Source organism: Macaca nemestrina, chromosome X (assembly GCF_043159975.1).
Source record: "Macaca nemestrina isolate mMacNem1 chromosome X, mMacNem.hap1, whole genome shotgun sequence".
In the NCBI taxonomy this organism is placed as follows: Eukaryota; Metazoa; Chordata; class Mammalia; order Primates; family Cercopithecidae; genus Macaca; species Macaca nemestrina.
The window spans coordinates 48,672,241-48,693,105 of record NC_092145.1 but is presented as its reverse complement, the minus strand read 5'-3'; the positions used below and the strand labels follow the sequence as shown (position 1 = coordinate 48,693,105).

The 20,865-nt window shown below is 35.7% G+C and overlaps 1 protein-coding gene across 1 annotated transcript in view; it reads left to right on the top strand.

The window, feature by feature from the left end:
• The window catches only part of RADX (RPA1 related single stranded DNA binding protein, X-linked), a 75,652-nt gene extending 55,237 nt beyond the window's left edge, over positions 1-20,415 (top strand). Inside the window, exons 12-14 of the mRNA XM_011772489.2 lie at positions 3,206-3,496; positions 10,308-10,475; positions 19,114-20,415. Coding sequence (XP_011770791.1) covers positions 3,206-3,496; positions 10,308-10,475; positions 19,114-19,244 — 590 coding nt within the window. The 3' untranslated portion in view covers positions 19,245-20,415. The remainder of the gene's footprint in view (positions 1-3,205; positions 3,497-10,307; positions 10,476-19,113) is intronic.
• The last annotated feature ends 450 nt before the right edge of the window (positions 20,416-20,865 follow it).

Here is a 20,865-nt window from a genome sequence, read left to right as displayed (position 1 = left end):
TTCACTAGTCTTTAAAAATCTGTTATATGCTTGCTACTAAACATACTGACTGGAATCCCCTGTTATTTTTCAGCCTTGTAGATCTTGCATCAGGGTGGGATCAGTGGAGGCAAGAAGGAGAGGCAGAGAAAATAGCTCCTTTTCCTCCCCCATGTCTCCATACACCCCATCACTTTTTTTTTGGTGGGGGGGACAGAGTCTTGCTCGGTCACCCAGGCAGGAGTGCAATGGCACGATCATGGCTCACTGCAGCCTTGACCTACCAGGCTCAAGTGTTCCTCCCACCTCAACTACTCCAGTAGATGGGGCCATAGGTGTGTGCCACAATGTCTGCTTATTATTATTATTATTATTATTATTATTATTATTATTATTTTGTACAGACAGGGTCTCCCTATGTTGCCTAAGCAGGTCTTGAACCCTGGGCCTCAAGCAGTCCTCCTGCCTCAGGCTCCTAAAGTGCTGGAATTACAGGTGTGAGCCTGCCTCTATCAACCTACCACTCTTATCCACATAATGAAATGCTTGGAGTAGATTTTTTTTAAAAATTCACCATGCCTACGTACATACATTTGAATTGCATTCTTTTTTTAACCTTATGACTTAAATGTAAATGTTCCTCATTAAAACATTGAACCAATCTCACCAGAAATGAGTAAAATAGATAATTGAAATAATAGAATGAAAATTATAATTGTAAAATATAAAAATATAATTTTGCTAAGTAATTAACCTATATTTTAGCTATGCATTAAGTTTAAAATATAACATGTTTCATATAGTAATTTTATTAATATTCAAAAAAACTAGTTCATGATTTTCCATCTTATTTTTAGAAAAACCTGACCTCTAGATATATTTTGTCTCTTTCCTGTTTATTGCCTTTGATTTGTTACTATTCACAACCAATACCTGCCAGTGTCTCCTGTATTGATTTCATACCTATTTGTATTAGTTAATTATGAAGATATAATTGAGGTAGGTAATTGTAGTCCCCTGTTACTAAAATAAAAAAATAAAACATGTTTCTTTAGAGGAATTTTTCATATAAACATTTGTATCTTGGCAGTCCTTAATATTAACACTCAAATAAGAAAATATGCATAGAAAATATTCTGACTTCTTCCGAACAGGTCAATCATATAATTGTTTTCTATAAGGTAGGTGTAAGTACTTAATTTTTAAAAATTAGAATAGCATATCACTTTTTCTTTTGCATGCTGTATTCTAAAATAAGTCAAGCAGGAATGTTTCATATGGGTTAGATCACTGTAATACCTACTAATCATTGTTCTGATTATGTACTTTTATTAGTTTGAGAAGAGATTTACTTCTAGAAGATACAAAAGATGAAGTCATTTCCCAATCATCAATTTAGTCCTACTAACTCTTTTTCTCAGCTTTGATTTTTTCCTTTTGATCTTTTTATGTGTGACTAAGGTTTTTAGCCCTTTTGTTATCAATCATTATTATAGGAATTTGTGTGTTCATCAACTGAATTTTTAGTTTAAAAAACTCTTTTGTAGTATTGCAATATTTTAAATTCCTGATGAGTAAGAAGTATGTGTTCAACTTCTTCATTTTCCCTTACAACTCAAGCTAATACTTTACCTTGTAATAAGTTTTCAATAAGTCTCCAGCTAGGCTTAAGAAACCAAGCAAGTACTCTGGGAATATGTAATAAAGTCTGATAATCAGAAGTAGTATATCAACCATACTGAAACCTTGCTATTGCAGCCACCTTCTGCCTCAGCAAAGTTTTTTATGCTAGGATAAGAATACCAGGACATAAGCAAGAAAGCAAGTCAGCAACTTTGGTAAACTCTGAAGCTGTCAGCCTGTCTCAGCTAGCAGAAATGTTGTTCCAAAATTAATTTTTTTTCTGATTTTACTGTGTTTCTGATTCTACCGTGGTACATTATTTATTCAAAATATTACTTGTACCAAATTCCTTAACACAATGTCTGGCACATAATAGGTGCTTTGTAATTGTTTGCTGAACGAATGTCATAATTTATATGTGTATTGTCTGTTCTCACACTGCTATAAATGACTGCCTGAGACTGGGTAATTTATAAAGAAAAGAGGTTTAATTGGCTCACAGTTCCACATGGCTGGGAAACCTACAATCATGCCAGGCACGTCTTATATGGCAGCAGGCAAGAGAGAGAGTGTGTGCAGGAAGAAATGTCAAACACTTATAAAACCATCAGATCTTGTGAGAACTATCTCATCATGAGAACAGCATGGGAGAACCACCCCCCATGATCCAATCACCTCTCACTAGGTCTCTCCCTCAACACCTGCGGATTACAACTCAAGATGAGATTTGGGTAGGAATACAAAGCCTAACTATATCAATAAGGGATAAATTATATTCTGCATTAGAAACTTAATTTGTTAGATTTTAATCATACATAAATGATAATTTGATTTCATAATAGAGAACAACAAAAATTGAGGGGGTCTTTCATCTCAATTTCATTCCCTTTTTGTTTTCCATATTTTATTTATATCTGAAAGGAGTGTCATATATAATAAATAAATGGCCCCTTTGTTTTTTGGTTTTTGTTTTGTTTTAATTTTTTTTTAGAGACAGGTCTCTCTATGTTAACTAGGCTGATCTTGAACTCCTGGCTTCAAGTGATCCTCCAGCCTCAGCTTCCAAAAATGCTGAGATTACAGGCATGAGCCACCATGCCCAACCCCTAAATGGCCCCTCTGAAGGAGAGAAGTATTGAAGAAGGAGACTGTATTTGTTCAGGTTACTTTTAGCAGAGATTAACAAAATTTTATTTTAGGCTCAAATTTCCACCAAGAGTGAGTGATCTCTAATCATGAATTTGATTTAATTTGGATTTGTCACTGAATATAAAAAGAACATATGTTTAAGAGCATTTAGAACATTTGGAAAAAGTAGAAAGAAGGTAACTACAAATCTACATAATTCCAACAACAGAGAAAACAATGTCACTTTAGTATTTTACTGTAAAAATTTATTTTGAAAGTGAATTTAGTTCCTCACTTTAATAAGAATTTTCTTTTGTATATTCATTTTATATTTTGTAGGTGGTTGTTTGATTTTTAATGTTACTTAAACTCTTCCTCATTTATCTGTGTGGTTTTTTTTTTTTTTTTTGCAGTGAATGACTTTATTTGATTAGTTTATAGATCAATTGTGTCTATCTCATTGTGTCTTTAACAGGTCGAGCAAATACAAATGCTAGTCTGCAAGGGAAAGCCAGAAAAACCATAAGTGATAGGTGGGAGAGTCAGCTGTGGAGGGAGAAAAAGTTTGGCTTAATAGATCACCTACACTACAGCCATGTTTATCCTGAAAGTATTCCACGGAAATTTATGTTTGAACACAGAAAGTTTCTCAGTGAGCAGTATAATTCTCAGCCTGCAAAATATGTACCACCAGAAGGAAGGCCCCCAAAACTTGATGATTTTAAGAGTGCCCGAAGCCTTGGACATTTTGAAGTAACCATACTAGGTAAGTCCCCTGTTCTTTTTGAATATCATTAATTTAACATACTTTAAATATACCTACTATTTTGCTTTAAAAATTTAAGCCCTTCCCACAAAAACATTAAGCCCAAGGGAAGTTCTTGTTTGGCTCAAACAAAAGGAATGGAGCACTAATTATGGAATAAATGAAGCTCTAATTGTGTGCTTCTAAACATTGGCAGTCCTTGGAAAGTATCTGGGGAGAGAAGAATGGGAGAACTAAGGGAATTTTCCTCATTCCTAACTATCTGACTACTTCTAAGGCAGCTTCTGTTCTCCCTGAGCCACCACTTTCTTGCCTATGTTCTCTGCTTCTTCATTCATTGGAACCACTGAAGGGTAAAGTGTAAGTTAAAGAGAAGAAAGAATACTAATCAAAAGAAGCCCTACAAAAAAAAGGTCTGTTTAGACCCTCAAGATAATAAAATAATCAAGTAACTAAAGTTGACTGGAAAAAAGTTATTGAAAAAACTTCCCTTGTCTGGTAAGAGGAAATAAGCTGATTTACCCAGGTTTTTCAAAATTGAGAGGTAGCTATGGAACTTACAGAAATTTAAAGAAGTCAAAACATTTTAAAACTTAGATTTTTTTTGTTTGTTTCTGAAAGATGAAAAATTACACACAAAAAAATTCTAAAACAAAATCTTAGCTAAAATGACTCGGAGTCAAGGAAGACAATGCATTTGTGTTTCACAGGAAGATCTTAGTACTAGGTCTTATTACCTAAAATGAAGGAATGAGGAAAAAATTATAAGCAAATTAACTTAATGACCGAATAATGTAGTTCATGGATTTTTACATTTGTAGTACTGGACATCTTGGCCGGTTAGTTCAGTTGGTGAGAGTGTGGTGCTAACATTTGCAGTCCTTGGATGAATTGCCTTGACCTTTATCAAGATTCTCTTTTCCCTTTTATTCTCTCCCAACCCCTCTTCCCTACCTCCTCACATATAAATATGTACAGACATGTGAGTATGTATGTAATCTATGAAAAGTCTGAATTCTCACTGACTCCATTAGAAAATCACAGACCTAAGTTTCAAATGCTTTTTCACTAGACTGCATTACTTGGTCTCTTCAGGTAGTTCATCAACTTTAGTTTTGTATCTAGGAAACAAAAATTATAGCAAAATTTCCCATCCATCAAAAATAATCATGGTTAATGGACACAAAAAAATAGAAAGAATGCATAAGACCTACAATTTGGTAGCACAGTAAGGTGACTATGGTCAATAATAATTTAATTGTACATTTAAAAATAACTAAAAGAGTATAATTGCATCATTTGTAACTCAAAGGATGTTTGAGGGGATGGATACCCCATTTACCCTGATGTGATTTTCACATATTGCATGCCTATATCAAAATATCTCATGTACCCCATAAATATCTACACCTATATACCCACAAAAATTAAAAATTAAAAAAGGTAACCATGGAAATGATGAGTTCATCTAGAAACTAGAACTTGAATTTTTTCTCACTTTTAAAATGTTACTGCTCTATTAAAACAGTTTGACTAAGACTTCTCAGCTGTACTACATGTAATTATAAACTTGTGTAGCTTTGGCTATGAGTCAGCTAAAAGCAGGAATCAAATGTGAAGAAGGAAATGTCATCATTCCTCCCACTAGCTTTAATCCATATTAGAAGTATGCTGTTTCTATATAAATTTTATATCCTACATTTTTCCAAGGATGGTTTACATAGTTAAAAGACAGTGGAAAATAAACCATTTATGAATGAAACAAAACAGAACATTTTAAAGGAAGCACAAAAAGTAGGTATTACTAGGTACTTGCAAATAACCAAATTTCTACCATTGGCAATAATTTTCTGTGCTTTCTGGCAGGAAGGGAGAAGGGTTTGTTTTTAGTAGTTATTTCTTTTTTCTGGTGATATATTTAATTTTAAAGCCAAAATAAACCTTGGATATCTTCTAGTCTTACCCTTGGCTAGGTAAAAGCCAGACCATGATTAGAAATCAGATCTCCTGAGTCTCTAAATGTATCATCTGTTGCAGAGAAAACAATTTATATAGGAACCCTGCTATTTTTTTTTCTCAAACAAAATTCAAGTCTGAATTAACTATGAAATTATTGTATAAGTAGCACAGGATAACAAATGGGTTATCTTCAACTGTAGCTTTTTTTAAAAAAAAAAAGGTATGTAAATGATCTTCAGATAGTTGCTTTGTGCATCAACATTTTAATATACCTAACCAGTATAATCATTAGTCATATCTTAATAAAGCATTTCTATAAAGGAATATATTTTCACTTTATTATTATATAATCCAAGTACTTCACGCTCTAATAGTTTAACTTAATAAAGGGATAAAACTTAGAGAGCTGGGATAAAAGGTACTGGATCCCGTGATTCTCATACAGTCTTGTTGGGAGGGGGTATCTTATCAAAGTTATCTACAAGAGGCCTATTCATACTTCTTAGAATTCTGATACACACTAGAGAAGCAGCCCATTCAGTCTACTCCATTCATAAGAGAGACTTATTGCCACAGAGAGAATGCCACTGCCAAGAACACATCCTGTCCATCAGGTATAAAGGAGTAAATTAAAGGTTGAAAACTACTATGCTTTAAGTAGTACTTGAAGTATAGACAATGTCTATATTCTAGCACTATCTAGTACTATCTATATTCATATCTTCATTCATTCAAGTACTATCTACATCTATACTTCAAGCACTACTTAGAATGAGAGCTGAATATCGGATGTGAAAATGCTGAATTTGTCATATCTTTTAGGAAAGTATGAACCCAAGTTGTATTATAAGACCAGACAAATGGTTTGTATATATTTTAGCATGGATATGAGCAATAAACTCAGAAGAGAGGAATAAATCTGTTATTACCATGCTATTTGTTAAAAGGTAGAATCCTAAAACTGAAAGATGACTTTAAACGTATCTTATACAAGGCGGCACGCTTGGTCAGTAAAGGGCCAAGTAGTAAATGTTTGAGGTTTTACAGGCCATACAATTTCTTTTGCAACTACTCAGCTCTGCTGTATTAATGTGAAAGCAACCATTGACAATATGTAAATAAATGCACATGGTTGTTTGAAAAAAACTGTATGTACACTAAAATTTGAATTTCATATTTTCATGTATCATAAAATATTGTTCTTTTGATTTTTTTTTAACTATTTAAAAATGTGAAAGCTATTCTTAGCTCATGGAATGTACAAAACCAGGGGCAGGCTGGATTTGCGCCCCCCAGTCATAATTTACCCTGTTCTAGACTCCTTAGTTAAGTCTCAGTTAAGACTGCCTAAACCAATCCAGGCAGATAAATCTGTATGATGTTTAAGGTTCTCTAAGCACGAAGATTGTCTCATTCAGTGATACTATATTCTAGTGGTTTATTATACCTCTGCAATATCTTGCAAGTCTATAGAAGACCTCGTAATTTTGAAGTGTCTTATTCTTGGAGCCAAAAATGTTATTTGGACCACAACCCTGTTACTTGGTCATTACTTCTGACTGGAAGGGTGAATTGTTATTGAAAACATTGAATAGAATTATTAGTCTTCCTTCTTTCCCACAGTTCTGATGGCTCTCAGCAACCACCAGCTTGGTACCATGGCAATGTCAGAAACCTATCCTAGAAGCACTGGTTCTTGTCTTTAAATTCTTGCTGGGCCATCTCACCTGTCTCAAATCAATAGATTATAACCATTAAAACCTCAGCCCATTGCCTACCATGTAAGATCACACACTTTAAATAGAATATACTGAGATGAAGTAACGAACTAGATTTTCAGTGCCCTTAGCCCAAGTACAAAATGTAAAATATGTTGGTCAGTCTTTATCAATTTTAAGAATTATTTCTCACCTTAAATATAAGAACACAGCTTTCAAAAGTTTTAATTGAACTTACAGGTGTTATAGTGTATCATTGGCTCTACTAACACTAATTTGTTTACCCATGAAATCTGATGAGTCAAAGTTTAAAAGTCATCTCCTCAATTTTCATTTGACTTAGATAATTAGGAACATAATCCAGCCAGCCTTTCCAAGTTGCTGAAGGCTGCCTATTTGTCTTTTAAAAGTCAAAAGATACAAACCCCAATAATAGTATTAATTGGTGAGGGAATCAACATTGAGGGAACCCAGTGCTACTCAGCTAATCTTTCAAATAGGCTTTCAGCAAGGAAGGTGGCATACCCCAGAGGTACAAATAATTGATCCTGAGCCCACAGGCTAATACCAAGGAGGGAAAAAATTATATTGGTCTGTTTGGCTGCTTTAATAAAAGAAAATATAAAGATGAGTAAAGCCTTATTATTTCAGTGTAACTGTAGTATATTAAATTACCTTGATGTCACAATTAATGTTATTAAAATTTGAAATTATCTTTTAAATGCATTTTACAGTAAAGGAAAAGAACAAACCATGTGACAAATTTTTCCAAAAAATACTTTGACAAAAAAATCTAGAAAAGATTATTTTAACAGCTCTCCTTACATCATAGCCATTTTTCTTGGGGTTTGTACAGGATATTTGTGTTCATTTATTGGTAATGGGAATATGGATGAATTTATATTTGAATACTCTTGCACAAATGTCTTAAATTCTATTATTGAAAAATTGTAGGTAAAATGCACACATGTATATTTATTTACTCAATTTAAGAAATATTTATTGGGCATCTACTGTGTGCCTAGCACTCTTCTAAGTGCTAAAGTCACATTAGTGAACACAACAGATAAAAACCCTGCCCTATGAGAGCTTGTAGTAGAGTGAGATGGTGATAAGTGCTAAGAAAAAACAGTTGCTGGAGAGCGTTGTAGTAGGAAAGGGTTAAATTTTAAATAGCAGAGGTCTCCTGGAGAAAGGAACATTTCAGAAACCTGGTGGAGATGTAGTTATCTGGGGAAAAAACATTCTAGGCACAGAGGCAGCAAGCACATAAGCCCTGAGGCCTATTGACTTAAACGTCTGTACTTTGAACTCTAGTAGTTTGTTTGTTTTTGAAACAGGGTATCACTCTGTTGCCCAGGCTGGAGTACAGTGGTACAATCTTGGCTCACTGCAACCTCTGCCCAAGTAGCTGGGACCACAGGCGCACACCACCACACCCAGTTTATTATTATTATTATTATTATTATTGTATTTTTGGTAGAGATGGGGTATCACCATGTTGCCCAGGCTGGTCTCGAACTCCTGGACTCAAGCAATCCGCTCACCTCGGCCTCCCAAAGTGCTGGAATTACAGGCATGAGCCACCATGCCCGACCAGAACTCTAGTTTTAATCAAACAGCTCAGTAAAAAATTCACTGATAATGCTGAAGCTCAACTCCCAATATTTTATAATTTAGAAAGCAACTCAAAATAATATCAATAACACACTAATATATCTGCTTTCTTGAAAATATCAAGATTTCCAAATTCTGATAGTTTCTCAGTTTTAAGGCATCCTTCCTTTTTTGTTTGCAAGTTGAAATGGTCAACGGTACATTTAATGCAGTGTTTTCTTTTTATTAAAAAATAAAATTAATGATATATATATGAGTTAAATTTAGTCTTAGAATAAAGGATATAAGATACCAGCATGTGCACATTCATATGAGTCTTGCAGCATTGCTAGGAGTTGTAACATGGCTATACTCCTTATAATACTGAATTAGAATTCTTGGAAAATTCTAGATGACGTGATTATTTCAGTTTATGGCTACCAAATTTTAGTAATCCTTAGAAAGCTCTAAGTGGCCTTTGGCTGTATGTTAAGTTAAATATATGAGATTTAATGTCATCTCCCCATCAAAAGCAAAGAACTTGCATTTCTGGATTTGTTTGCAGCTTAACAAGAAGGATTTGGTTACCCATCATTGCCTGTACTCAGTACTTAAGAATCACTATAAGGGATGAATCAGAGAAATATTAAGGTCATATAATCTAGCTGACTAAATATCTGGGAAAGACCAAAAAGGAGGAGTTAAGGATAACTCTCAGGTTTCTGATTTGTGTCACTAAATGGAATTCACAGTTTCAAAGCTGTGCTCTGTGTGATTGTTTACCCTTACTCTAGCCAAGATGGTCTTTTACTCTGGTCTACACCTTTGGCTTGTGCTATTCCCTGCCATGCTTAAAATGCCCTCTTCTCTGTTTATTTAAATGCTATCCATCTTTTAGTACGTAGCTAGAATTCTTTTCTTCCTCTAGGAAGTCTTTTTTATCTACCCCAACTGACATTGACCCACATAAAAAGATGACAGTCAAAGGTCGGAATTCACTTTAGTTGTTCCCCCTTAGCCCTTTTTCTAGCACAACCTTTTATGGCCCTAATGGTGAGTGTGTGAACCATGTCTTGTATATTTGAGGACAGATGAGATGTAGCTACTACGTCATCCCCGACCTTGCATTAGTCAGATATCCTTGAGTCCAAATGGCAATAAGGGAACCAATAGTCATCTCCAAATTCCCCTGCCCCGGAATAGCACCTGTCCTAAATGACCAAGGAAACACTCTACATGTCATTTATGTGACCATGCTGTCCTCTGGATAGTAGATTCCAATCTTCCATCAGTAGGGGAAACCTTTTGAACTGTTATTTCCAGCAGTGGTGAAAGGTTGCACTGGAGTGTCTACTCTTTCAACAAATACCATGTATTCATAAATTGCAATACTAAGAGTTTAGTCTCCAGTTTTCAAACACATTTTTTTTCAGATCTAAAGCTCTCTGGAACATGTTGGGATCAAACCAGCAAACTTGGCATCAGTACCACATGCTAACCCACTGAACTTTTAATAACATATGAATTTTCTTTAACAGGTCTGAACCATGAGATAGCAATCGATGTTGCATTCCTACCCATGTATTGTCCAGAAGATATTCGAACATCTCAAATAGACACACTGTTGACCTCCATGAATTACAGCTGTGCATATCCACAGGACACAACTGGAAATGACCGATTGCCAGGTCCAAGAGCGGTTGCAGGTAAAACAATCTCAGTGTTCTTTTCATTCAGAAAAAAAAAAAATTATAAACAGCCCTAACCTTAAGATGTTATTATGTAAACAGTTCTAGCCTTAAAATTTAATGTAGTTTTAATTAAAGGGTTATTTGGTAAATGTTCCCCAAGACTTATAAATGAGAATATGTCTTTTAAATAAATTGAATAGCTGTTTCGACTCTAGGCAAGCATTAAGAATATTATCTTATAATACAATTCCAAGTATAATTATTTCATCAGACATAAGTGGTATGCACATGGAACAGCACAAATTCTACTCTTTTCTTCCTTTTTCTCAGGTGACACGATTTGTCCTTTCACCTTGTAATTGCCTGAAATCACAATACCTCTATAGTATAATACAGTAAAATTGTTCCCTCTTATAAATGTTTAGTTATTCCAATGCTATGCAATAAATTTCTTGAGAACTGCTAGGAGCATATGTATTCCCAATAGTGAAACTCTTCAACCAGCTAATTGTTTAGGTTGCTGTATAATATACTGAACTCTAAATTGTTTCTACGTACCTATAAAATTATCTGTCCAGTTATAATTACCCCATTCATGTTTTTCTGTTATTTCTAATTCCTAAGCATGTGGTAAAGTTTCTAGCAGTTTTCATTGAGCTTATCGGGATATTACATTTCAAATGGCTTTTAAGAAAGGCCTTATTATCTTGGGATTTTCTGGCGGGTCTTTCTAAGCTGATGAAACTCTTGAGTGTATGTTGTTTTTGAACAAGTGTTATGAGCTGTGCCTGATGACAAAGTAATTTGAGGCAGTAACAGTTGCTACAAATTGAACTTGGGTACCTAATTTTATAAGAGCTGATTTTTTTTTTTATTTTTCCCACAGTCCATTTTAGAGATGATGTACACTTGCAGTATTACTTTCTACATTGGAGCTCCTTAGACTTTCAGTAACTTCACATTTCTTAATTAGTGCCCTAACATGCAACTTAAATATTTGTGCACTCATGTATGCTCATGTTTCATATAATATCCACTTATGTCACATGTCTTCTGCTATATGTCTACACTATTATTGATATAAAATGCCAGTTCAGCATTCTCAGCTAACTGCTTGGCGCAGGTAATATTTGAGATGTGAAGGACAAGAATCACTAGGGAAGAAAAATTAATTCGTAATCACAAACAAAGTGGTTCATTTTGAGAGGAATACCATGGTTTTCATGACATAGCATTAATAATATGTATAATAATAATAATAATAGTAATAGTGTCCATTAAATTCTGTACCAAGCACTGTGCCTGGGCATTTTATATGGTACAACTAATCCTAATAAGAATCTCACAAGGTGAACCTTATTATCCCCTATTTATAGATAACTGGACTGAAAATCAGAGAGATTCACTAGCATGAGTAAGCTAGATTTTGAAACCTGATCCGATTCCAAACTTTTTCTTTCCTTTCATTATTCTAAACTGAAAGATAAAAATAGTTACAAAATGATATAATGCAGTGTCTCATGGTATAATACTAGTGTCATCTTTCAAACATTCTTTATAAAGTAGTTTCTTTTTTATTACAAAAGCTATACACATTAATAATTTAAAAATTCAAATACTACAGAAAGGTACTAGGTAAAAATGAAAGCTCCCCTCCTTGCCTTCCCAGGTCCAGCCCTTTCCACCAACTCACTCACCTATTCTCAGGAGATAACCAGTATTATCTGAACTCTTTAAGAAATGATTTTTGCATGTGAAAGTATGTATTCTATTGCTCTCTTTCTCAAATAAATACGCAAAAATGGAATTAGTAAACATATGGTTCTATAGCCAGCTTTTTCCCTTTGACAGTATATCTTTGACATATTTCATATTAGTATATAGAAAGCTATCTCGTTCTTTTTAATAACTACAAAGTATTCCACTGTGTGGATGTGCCAAAATTTATTTGACCAGTCTCCTACTGGTAGACATTTAGATTGTTTCCAAATGTTTTTGCTATTAACAAACAGTACTGCATGAATATCCATTATGTGTGTGTGTGTGTGTCAATAAAATCTTTACACTTGTTTCACTTAAGATAATGTTCCACCCATGTTCCTAAAAAAGACATAATTTCATTCTTTTTATGGCTAAATAGTATTCCACAGGGCATACTTATACAAGAGATATGTAATTTTGGTAGATACTGTCAAATGATTCTCTAAAGCGGTTATACTAATTTACACTAGAACCAAAAGCAAGAGTGCCACTTTACTAATGCCCTTGTAAAAACTAGATATTGGTCTTACTAATCTATGGCGGATAGATAGGCAAAAATATATATTATTATTTTGATTTGCATTTATCAATCATTTCTGAGCTTTAAAATCTTAATACATTTGTTGGCCATTTATATTTTTTTCTTTCTATATACTTTCTATGCTAGTTTTACCTTTCATTTGTCTCTATTTTTCCTTAATAATTTGTAACTTCTCTTTGCATATTAAAGAAATTAACCTTTTATCATGTGTTACAAAGACTTTTACCCAGTTTGACATTGTTTCAATGGGATGTTTTGGTTGTTGAAGTAATTTTACTCATATGCACTCAAATACACTAGATTTTTTATCTTGTGGCTGCTGGTTTTATGTCATACTCAGGCATCACTCTGGTCAAGACTACATTTTTTAAATTCACTGTCTTTTTCCAGCACTTTTAGAGCTTCACCCATTATCTGATACATTTTTATTGTGATAAAACATACAGATCAAAATTTACTATTTTAACCATTTTATAGTTACTATTCAATGACACTAAGTACATTTACAATGTTGTGCAACCATCACCACTATTCATTTCCAAAACGTTTTAATCATCCCAAACAGAAACTCTGCACCCATTAAACAGTAACTCCTCATTCTCCCCTCTCCTGATCCCTGGGTAACAGCTATTCCACTTTCTGTCTCCAGAAATTTGCCTGTTTTTCATTCCTTTTTATGGCTATGGCTCAGTGATGGTCTTGGACAAGATCCAGGAGAATTATCTGAACTGCCATGCAGAAACTCTTGTTTTCTTCCTGACTTTCTCCCAAAGATAGTCTCTCTTTTCTGAGCCACTTGAAGCTGGGGCTGGAGTGACACAAGCTGCCCTGTAGCCACCACCACTATGACTGCGCTGGGTCAGACCTGAAGCCAGGACCACTCTGGGTCTGGCCCAAGGCCCGCTGTAACCACTCCCTGGCTATCACCTATGTTTGCCTTATGCCCTAGGGCTCTATAGTCTGGTGGTGGCAAAGCCAGATAGGCCTGTGACAATCCCTTCAGTGCAGCTAGTTCCTCTAGTTCACAAGCAGGTCCAGAGGTGACATCCAGGAGCCAGTGACTAGAGTCAAAAATCTTAGACGTCTACATGGTATTGTATTGTACTGTAGCTGAGCTGACTTTCAAACAAGACACAGTCATTCCCACTCTTCGCTTCCCTTTCCAAAGGCAGGAGGTACCTCGTCCATGGCTATCACCACCACAGGCCTATGGGGAGCACTGCCAGACCTCCACCAATGTTTGCTTAAGACCTATAGGCTCTTCAGTCAGCTTGCGGTGAATGCTGCCTGGCCTGGGACTCACCCTTCAGGACAGTGGGCTCCCCTCTGGCCCAGGGCAGGTCCAGAAGTACCATCTAAGAGCCAAGTCCTGGAATCAGGAACCCCAAGTGCCCACTTGTCACTCTACCTCCCTGTGTCCACGCTGGTATCTAACATGCAAGACAAAGTCCCCTTTACTTTTCCCTCTGCTTTTCGTGAGTAAATGGAGTCTCACCCGAAAGCCACCACAACTGAGAATGTGCTGAGTCTCACCTGAAGCCAGCCAGTCTCAGAGTCTCACCCAATATCCTTGACATAGTACCTGAGGTATCACTGCAGTTTATTCAGGGCCCAAGGGCTCTTCAGTTAGCAGGTGATGAATACTGCCAGGTTTGGATCCTTTCTTTCAAGGCACTGGGTTCCCTCCTGGCCTAGAGTGTGTCTAGAGATAACATCTGGGAGCTAAGGCCTGAAACGAGGTCTTCACGACTCTTACTACTCTTACTGGTGCCCTATCCTGCTGTGCCCTATCTTGCTGTGTCTTCTTTGGATAAATATCTGTCAAATGCTTTGCCCATTTCTTCCCTCTCATCTCCTCAAGCAGAAGGAAGGGGCCTCTTTTGGAGCCATGAGCTGTGCAGCCTGGGGCTAAGGGAGGAGTGATGCCAGCACTTCCTTAGCCACCCTGACTGATGTCTCAGTAGGTTGTGTCTCCCCTCTCCACCCCCCGGCGCACACACACACACACACACACACACCCCACCCCTGGTACACTGTCTCTGAGCCCAGTTCAGCACTAGGACTCTCCTAGGAGCTGCAGTCCTTGTAGCCTAAACTGCCTTCCTGGTTTATTTAGGACCTCAGAATACTTTAGCCCGTGGTGCTGAGGCTTGTGGACCACTGGGATTAGTGATTCCCGTCTGGCTAGAGCTGGTTTCAATGCTCCATCCATGGGCAGGCATCAGCTGATTTTGGTCCAGTTTTGCTTTCTGCTGTAGGTATTGGTGATTCAGGAGTGTTTTTTCTACCTCTTAAGTGCCTCTTTCAGTGATATGAAGTTAAAACCAGGTACTGTGAGTGCTCACCTGATTTTTGATTCACATGAAGGTGCTTTTTTGTGTGTGTAGATAATTGTTCAATTAATGTCCTTGCCAGGGGAGGGGTGGGGGACAATTGGTGGAGTCTTCTATTCCACCCTCCTTCTCTGCCTCCAATCCCTCAACTTGATTTCATTTCCTTTGGATACATACCCAGTAGAGGAATTGCTGGATTAAATGGTTATTCTATGTTTAACTTTTTGAGGAACTGCCAAGCTTTCCCATGGCAGCTGCACTATTTTACATTCCCACCAGCAATGCATGAGGATTCCAATTTCTCCACATCTTCGCCAGCACTTGTTTTGTTTTGTTGTTGTTGTTGTTTTGACAACAGTGATCCTAATGGATGTGAAATGGTATCTCATTGTGGTTTTGATTTGTTTTTCCCTAATTACTAATTATGTGTTAAGCATCTTTTCATGTGCTTATTGGTCATTCGTTTGTCTTCTTTGGAGAAATATCTATTCAAATGCTTTGCCCATTTCTGAATTCAATTTGGGGGGTGTTGATATGGCTTCATCTTTACAACTTAAACTTTTAATCCATTTAGAATTTATTTTTGTGTAAAGAATGAGATAGGGATCCTTGGCCAGGTGCGGTGGCTCATGCCTGTAGTCCCAGCACTTTGGGAGGCCGAGTTGGGCAGATCACAAGGTCAAGAGATCGAGACCATCCTGGCCAACATGGTGAAACCCCATCTCTACTAAAAATACAAAAATTAGCCAGGCGTGGGGGTGCATGCCTGTAGTCCCAGCTACTCGGGAGGCTAAGGCAGGAGAATCGCTTGAACCCAGGAGGTGGAGGTTGCAGTGAGCCGAGATCTCACCACTGCACTCCAGCCTGGCAACAGAACGTGACTCCATCTCAAATAAATAAATAAATAAATAAATAAATAAAGTGAGATAGGGATCTAGCTTCATATTTTTTTTTCCAAATAGCCATTTATCCCAAGTCATTTATTGAATACCGATTACTGATATGATATCCTACTTGGTGTCATCGTTAACTTTGAAGTCCAAGGATATCATTTTAGAAGTACAGCATAATATGGAAGTGTTTTAACACATCAAAGAAAACAATTTTATTATTCTCTAGGTAATCAAGGTTTCCCTTATTAGTTTCAGAGACAGGAATACCACACTGTATTACAATATCTATTGGACTATGCTCAATTACAAAACAACTCTAAAGTCACAGAGACTTTAACTCAAGAAGTTTATTTCTTGCTCAAGTCTGATGCAATCTGTCATCAGCTCTCTTCCCAGCAGCAATTCAGGAATCCAGTCTGCTTCCATCTTGTTGCTGCCCAAGCAGGAAGAAATGGTTTCTAGGGTTGTCAGGGCAGAAGAAGAAGAAGATGAAGGCTTTTAATTACACTGGACCAGAATTGACACGTTACTTCTACTTGCATTCTCATTTGCAAGAACTAAGTTACATGATCCCAGCCTAGCTACAAGGCAAGCCAGGACACTTTGTTTTTTCCTGTGACCAAAGAGAGGAAATGGAGTGGAGAACACATAGTGTTGCCTTTGTCACACTTACCTTATGCATTTGTAAAGTTCCTAAAATGTACAGTTTTTGTAATTCTAGCAATTTAAAATGAACTGAAGAGAAGCTCGTTTTATAGGTAAAATCTATAGCCCTTTTTAAAGAATTTTTATGATATAAATACTATCCTAATTTCATAATAGGTTTCCTTAAGTAAAAATAATCACTGCTAATATTTAATTGAATGCTTGCTATGTGTCAACTACCATTCTAAATGCTTTTTGTGTGTTTAATCCTCAAAACACCCTATGATGTAGGTACTAGATAAGCAAATTGAGGCATAGAGAAGTTGTCATTCACAGCTAGAAGTTGTCATACACAACTAGGCAGAATTACCTGAACAGAAGACTTATTTATATTTCATGTTGTGGATAGGAGTAAGTCATTGTTCATAAAAGTCAAAATATGGTAACAGAATGATCAAGGTTTAGGTTGTTACTGTTAGCATCAGATCTCAAGATCTTGAAATCTTTCCAAAGCATCTGGATTAAAGTCCACCCCATTCAAGGCAAAAGAAAATTATATAGTACTATCAGTTGTAATCATTATGATTAAGTGAACTTACACAATTTTAAATCATTAATTAGATCTTTTGATAAGTCTAGCAGAGATGAATTTACTGTGATGCTAATGTAGCCTAAATTTGCACAAATCCCTTCTATAACCCATTTGGCATTCTTACATATCTTGTATTTTTTCATTAAAAAGCGCCCCCAAATAGTATACCCTTGGGTTCTCACAAAACCTGGATCTACTACTATATTTTAGCACAGTTTTTTAGAGATGTAGCTCTAGCATAAAAGGTTAAAAGCATATACCTTCATGCCAGCTTGTCTGGATAAAAATCATCATGTGACTTTGCTTGTTACTTAACCTCCAAATGTTTTCATTTTCTTACATTGAAAATAAAGTATTTTTATGTGTAGCCACTAAAGTCTGTGACGCATTATCTTAGTAGTAGTCAGCTAGTGTTTTGACAGTTTCCTTAAACACCTGGAGCCAAGAAATGAAAAAGAAAAAATATGTTCTCCCAGTTTTTGCAGATTGACCCAGAGTGGTGGCACTCCTTTGACACTTAGCCAGGCCATTTACAATTCTGCCTTAGCCTTCACTTCCTGCTCGCTCAGAGCATGAAGGTCAGCCACAGATGAATGATGAGTATTCTCAGCCTTTTTTTGACCATATGTCTATCCTGGGTATGCATGTGGCCTTCTTGATTTTCCGTTGTACACAGAAGCTTTTAAAGCCCACATTCTACCATATATATCATTTCTCAGCTTCTTCCTGCCCAGAATTTTTTGGTTTGCTTATTGCTTGTCCCAACTTTATAACCTGCCCAACTGCACTGGCTAGTATTTTTGTCTTTAAATGTGTTCAGCAATGTCACCACCAGAAAAGTCATCCCAGCTGTGGGAATGCTCCAAACTGGGTAAAACAAAAGTAAACCCTTGCATCTGTCCTTGAGGGAGCTACTGTAAAGATGAGAACACATGACCACATCTTGGAGAATAAGGTCTTCATTGCCCCCTTTGGTACTAGCAACCTGCAGCAGAAGTGCAAGCAGCCATCTTCATGGCTTCCCCTTATCTGCGGAGTGAGGAGTGGCAGGCAGGCAATTTAAAACACCACAGCACCCTCTACCCATCATGTAGCAGTTTCTTTCTTTATTAATTTTTCCCTAGTTGCTCTAAATTTTTGTGTAGATTCTAGAGTTCTGCAAAAATTTATTCTAAGAGTTTTTGTCAGCTTATAAGATGCTTTACGGAAGGACGGAACCCTGGAACTCGTTACTCTGCCATGTCACTCACCTGATCCTTTTTTTTTTTTTTTTTTCCTGAGAAGCAAATTGTCTTACTGGAGACCTGATCCATTTTTCATAGAGTTTCTCAAGAGTATCCAAAGCTAAGTTTTAATTAATAAAGCCATTTTAAAGGAAATACACTTTAAAAGATGCATCAGTTACACATATACACATATGTATACATATATTTATGCAATTAAAATATATAATGTAAATACAGTTTTGCTTTATGGCTTATAGATTTACAAAAATATTGATAATTGAATTTCAAAATAGAAAACTTTATCTTTGCATTTATTTGAAGTATACCAATAAGCTATTTATTTGGAACCTTATAAATGACCTTGAAGATATGTGGATTTATTTTGCTTCACCAAGAACAAAACAAAAACCCAAAAACTAAATATGGCTTTTGAATACCAGTTCATGCCTTGACATTGTTGGTATATCTGTTTGATGTGTTCACCTTTATCTGCAGAAGTTGCCATATAATTTTGGTAAATGCATGTAATAAATTGGAGGGAAGAGGGAGAGGATGAGGCACGGTGTTAATATTATAAGAAAAAATTAACAGCTTATGTGATACTAAAGTCAAGTAAATATTTAACTACTTTACAGTACTTACCATCTGCTTTTTACTTTTAGGTGATATCATAAAAGCGGCAACTGAACTGGATAGAGTGCATATTGTCGGTATCTTGGATATCTGTAATTTGGGTAATAATAAAGTGGAAGTCTATTTGCACAAAATTTATAGTCCAGAGAATACTTCTTAAAAGTTAGCGAATGGAATTATTACAGATTATATGAGTGTACTGCTTTAAAGATATTCTGTCATTTTGCTGGTAATTTCAGTAACTGTTTTCAGCAAGAATATTACATGAGCTCTAAAGTTATTAAGCAGTTTTATGTTCGTCTTGTGTTTAGGGGGCTAAAACACTTCATTTTAGATTCATTATTGAAAAAGGTCATCAAAATAATTTTTGTGTATAAGGAAATTTACCTTGCTTACCTTACTAATATGACTATTATCTTGACTTGTAATAATTTATGTTCACTATTCCATCTGTGAAGTGTACTTCATTCTAAAGCCTCAGTATAAGGCATCCTAATTTACAAGAGTAACTTTCCATGGAGATTTAACATCTTTCCAATTTTATTCACATGTAATGGGAAATTTTGAATTGTCAGTTTGAAGACTATTCTCCTAAAGTGGTCAACCTGCACTTCTCACAACCAAGGTAGTTTGTATCATTTTCAAAAGTACACATTATTAGGGTCTAGTTGCCCCCTGGTCCTTAGCTTGCTCAGCTGCAAAATAAGCATGCTAAATTAAATGGTCTTAAGGTTTTTCCACTTCATTTTGTGACTTTGTGTGGTTCGAATTTCTCAGTATTTTAACCAGCGTGTTGATGTCAAAGTCAAAGGCTGCAGTATGTCTATATTCTTGCTGTATTCATTTGTAGTTTCAGTATATGTAATGTGAGTTTAAATAGTGAAATTCCAACTGCTCATATTGAAAATGGAAAATAGTAAATATGGGAATTGATTTTATTCTGGTTGTCTATAATACTTCATTTTAAAGGTAAATGGCCACTCTGCATTTGCAAGGCCCTGTGGTTGACATCTGTGTGATTTGTTAGATGAGACAAAATGACCACTAAATGAGTTTATAGATTATTCTGTATCAAAATAAATCTGATTCCAGTTAAGCTATAAACTTGTGGAATTTCCTTGTAGCCCTATAGTTCTGTGACTTCATTTGCTATACGCTTTAAATGTGTTGGGCAGCCTATGAACCTAAAGACATACTGCAGTTTGTTCATAAATGTGTTCAGTCTTTTATTCTTTATAATTCTGTGTAAATGTTAATTAAAATAGTGGATTCCTCTCGTGTTACCATTTTGAGTGAATTATTAAAGAAGTTAAAATGCAATAACTTTTTGGTCTTCTGTCTCATTTTGAATGAATTTGATGTGTTTCCTTCATATTTTTGGCCAAAATATATACTTAGTAAATGAGCCAAGATGATTCTTTCATATGGATTTAAAGACTGTTGTCAAACAAATCTGAACTATATTAGTTTTTCGAAAAAATATATGCATATTTTTCAAAATCAAGCAATATCCCTAAAAGAACTCAAGTACCTCTGATGTTATTCTAAGGTTATTGTACCTGACTTCTAGTAGCTTCAGATCTAGAAGTTGCCCCTAACGAGGTTTTAATATCTGTTTTGTAGATGGGAAACTGAAAGAGAAAGAGACTAAATGACTTAATGTAAATTAGTAAAGACAATTTAATGGTAAGGTCAAGCTTATATTCCAAAGTCTATTTCTTTAAATTCTAATTTGAGCAAAAAGTAAAATGTTTGAGGCTGGGCATGGTGGCTCACGCCTG